We start from the raw sequence: 3,782 nt of genomic DNA on the forward strand, positions 1-3,782 counted from the left end.
TTTTTCTGCGTCTGGGCTGCAACGCTGGCGTTTTGTTGTCTTTACAGATATCCTCGATAACAGCCGCGTTATCAGCGAGGACGGCAAGAAGCAGGTGGGTGCCGGCGTGCCGGGCGCTGCTGCTCGGCGCCGTGGTGGGTCCCCGTCAGCCCTGGCCGGGAGGTTGTGCTGGCTCCTGTGACAGCTGCCCTCCTGCCAGGACAGTGGGGCCAGCGCCCAGGCTGCGTTCAGCCGGGAGCGATGGAAGGAGAAGTTAAAAAGGGAAATTTAATCCGTGTGCTCGGCTGTGGGCGCTGTCAGTCTGCTAAGGGGGGGCAGGGGGGTATCTGAAGCAGGGTGGGAGCCAGCCGGGCTGCCGGGGGGGGGTTAACGCTTCCCAGATCCCCAGAGCTGCCCGGAGAGAAGTTGCTCAGTGAAATGGTTTGGGTTGTGGATTTCGTTAGGAAGTGCGATGCTTTGGAGGAATTTGGAGACGCTTTTTGTTGTTGTTTTCAGTCTCTTTAGAAGTGATGCTCACTCTGTGCTTTTTCCGTCGGTACAACGCCCCAGCTGAAGGATCTGCTGCACCATTACTACCCCATTGAAATCGATCCCAACCGGACCCTGGAAGAGAAACGTCCCCTCATGGTGGAGTGGTGAGTGCTTGTAGGGGATGACCTTGACCTTGTCCCGGCAACTTCTTGCCCCCGAGGACTACAAGACACGGGCTTGAACTGTCCCTAGGCCTGGCAGCAATACCGGGAAGGTTTAGCTGTTATTTTCCTGACTGCCTTAAGGTTGCTGCCCCCCGAGCTCACTCTGCTGCCTCTCCCTAGGTGGACCCGGGCCCACGAGCTGCTCTCGCAGCAGAAGATCCAGAAGGGTGACATAGCCCAGATCGTCAGGGAGTCGGAGGTGATGCTGAGGTACGGGCTCGGGGTTCGCCTGCCGCCGTGCGAGTCGGGTCTCTGCTTTCACCCCGGTCCGTGCGCAGTCCCCACAGCGCGGCAGGTGCAAATCTCCCTCCCTGGGGCCGAGCTCGAATCAAGAAAGAGCCAAAAGTCAGCGCCACGAGCTGCGGCCTGAGCCCGCTCCCCGGCTGCCGGCAGAGCTCCCTCTTCGCAGGGCAGGCGGGGGGCAGCACGCAGCTCCCCTCTCCCAGGAGAGATTTTTCTCTCTCCACGTGCTGTAACTGCTGGGCCTTATCCAGGCCCTTGGCTCAGCACCAAACTTCAAGCACAGCACAAAAACGTTGGGCTAAAACTTGCTGTTAAAGCTGGCCTAGGCAGCGATGGGCCTGAAACTGGTTTGAAGGAGCTGCCAGTGTCCGAGAGGAGATGGTACCGTACGTCCAGGTTTTCAGGAGCCCGGGTTCCCCCTCTGCGCGGAAATCGTGTCCTGGCAGACTGGGAGCGAGACACAGTTTGTCTGATCGTCCTCACAACGAGCCCGACCCGTGGCACGTCCATGAGAAGGGTTTCTGAGGGGGCTGGCAGCCCCCGCGCTCCCGAGAGGCTGGATGTGGCCGGGAGACGCTGGGCGAGTTGTCTGTGTGCTGCGTGGTCCCGCTGGGTCGCTGTCCCGGGAGGGGCCTGGGGTCCTGCTGCACCCCCTGTCCTCGCACAGAGCCCCACGGGAGCGCTGGTGCCACGAAACGCTCGTACTGTTTGCAGAGCTCGCGCCTGTCCTGGGTAGCTCCGCGCCGCGGGCTGGGAGTGGTGGTGCAGGGCTGTGTAATGGGCGCGTCTGCTCTAGGGATGGATTCAATGAGCTGTTCGACCAGCTGCACAAGTACAGCGTCCCCCTCTTCATCTTCTCTGCCGGCGTCGGTGACATCCTTGAAGAGATCATCCGCCAGGCCAACGTCTTCTACTCAAACGTCAACGTGGTGTCCAACTACATGGACTTTGATGATAACGTGAGTTCCTGCGGCGCGAGCGTGCGGTGAGCTGGTGGAGGGCAGAGTCTGGCTGGAACTGGGGCTGCATCGCCTCCGACAGAGGCACCGCTGGGTCAGAAGCCGCCTGTATTTGATCCCTGGAGCTGGAGCTGGCGCCTTGCGGGGTCGCAGAGGGCTCTCGAGGCTGGTCGTGGCCTCCCGCCCCGGCCGCCTTCAGGGACTGTGACCTGCAGCCCCCCGAGGAGCAGCACTGGGGCGTTAGAGGTTCCCTGTGCCCTGGGCGGAGTGCGGGGACCGCCGAGCACCTGCTCGCCATCGCGGGGTCTCTTCCCCTTTCAAACTCGCTTCCTGGTGGCAGAGCGGGCGCTGCCGTCTCCGTGTCCCACGCCGTGCGCTCCGTCCCGGCAGGGTGAGGACGGGGTTAACTGACCAGGAGGGCTCTCCCCATGGGAAGGCCAGATGTCCTCTGGAGCACCTTGGAAGGCTTCTGTTGGTGTACTAAAGCCTGAAAAGTCCCAATGCACGTCTCTCACAATGAAGCTCTGTGTTCCCACGGGCGGTGTGTCGGGACAGGCAGTCCTGGGGAGCGTGGGACAGCGTGGGACAGCATGGGACAGCGTGACAGTCCGGCCTTCTGCCAGGGCTCTGCTCTGCCCTGCGGCTCCCCCGACCGCGGCTCCCCAGGGCCCCTGCCCAGCTCCAGGGCAGCGCGGAGCCCCGGACGGGGTCTCCAGGATCCTTTGGGGTTGTTCTCACCGTCTGGGAAGGGCTTGCCCCAAAAGGGGACTCCTGGGGACTCTCTCCAGGTGTTTTGTGGCTGTTGAGTTTCCAGACTCCTTGGGGGTGTCTCTGAGATGAGAACTGGGGCCCTGTGAGCATCCCCCCCACCCCGTTTGCCTCTTGCAGAAGGGTCCTGAGGCTGCGGCGCAGCGCAGGGATGGCCACGGGATGGCTTTGTCTGTCCTGTTTGCACAGGGAGTCCTCAGGCGTTTCAAGGGACCTCTCATCCACACCTACAACAAGAACAACAGCGTCCTGCAGGGTACGGAGTATTTCCAGCAGCTGAGCACTAGGACGAGCATCATCTTGCTGGGGGACTCCATGGGTGACCTGACCATGGCAGACGGCGTTCCCAGCGTGGAGAACATCCTCAAGATCGGCTTTCTCAATGACAAGGTGGGGGTGAGGAGCAGCTGTCCTGCTCCCCTGCCAGCCTTCCGCGGGTGGGAAGCCTCGGGGGCAGCACAGAGGGGCAGGCAGCTGCCCAAGTGATTTGGGGGGTGCAAGGGATTCATAGGAGCTCCCGTGGGGTGTGTGGAGGGAGCTGGGGGGGGTGTGATGAGCTCCTGGGGCGTTGTCAGGGTGGTTACTGACCCTCTTTTCAGTAGCATCGAGAGGTGCAAGGACTGTGGGGGCAGCTGCTGGTGTTCACAGTCCTCTCCTCTCTCTGGGCCCCTCTCCTCTCCACGCCGGCCCGTGCTGCAGGTGGAAGAGCGCAGGGGGAAGTACCTGGATGCCTACGACATCGTGCTGGAGAGCGACGAGACGCTGGATGTGGTCAACGGGATCCTCCGGTACATCCTGACCCAGACGTGAGCTGGGAAGGGGCGTCCCAGCCCCGGCCCCGGGCAGTGCCCGTCCTTCCCTCGGCAGAGCTGGAGCGGATCTGCCGGCACCCGCTGGGCTCCATCCTGGCGCTGGGCGGGCTCCCTGCCCCGGCTCTCGCGTGCTGTGACACCCCGACCCCACTAACCCGCTTCGGTCAGCCCCGGAGCAGGAGGGCTGAGGCAGAGGAAGCTTCTCCGCTCCCCTCAGCCCACCTGTGCCCGGCTCTGCTGCTTCCCCCTCAGTCCCCATCCTCCTGCCCCGTCCCCATCCTCCTGCCCCGTCCCCATCCTCCTGC

General features: G+C 63.1%; 1 protein-coding gene across 1 annotated transcript; it reads left to right on the forward strand.

Moving 5' to 3' along the window:
* Nucleotides 1–43: 43 nt before the first annotated feature.
* Nucleotides 44–3,776, forward strand: NT5C3B (5'-nucleotidase, cytosolic IIIB; the record flags this gene model as incomplete). The annotated part of the gene is made up of 6 exons (XM_026864590.1): nucleotides 44–94; nucleotides 550–635; nucleotides 816–905; nucleotides 1,735–1,897; nucleotides 2,855–3,055; nucleotides 3,365–3,776. Coding segments are annotated over 6 exons (702 nt in total), but the record flags the coding sequence as incomplete, so codon positions are not given.
* Nucleotides 3,777–3,782: the final 6 nt, after the last annotated feature.

Source organism: Athene cunicularia, assembly GCF_003259725.1.
Source record: "Athene cunicularia isolate RWA chromosome 27 unlocalized genomic scaffold, athCun1 chr27_part1, whole genome shotgun sequence".
Classification (NCBI taxonomy): domain Eukaryota; kingdom Metazoa; phylum Chordata; class Aves; order Strigiformes; family Strigidae; genus Athene; species Athene cunicularia.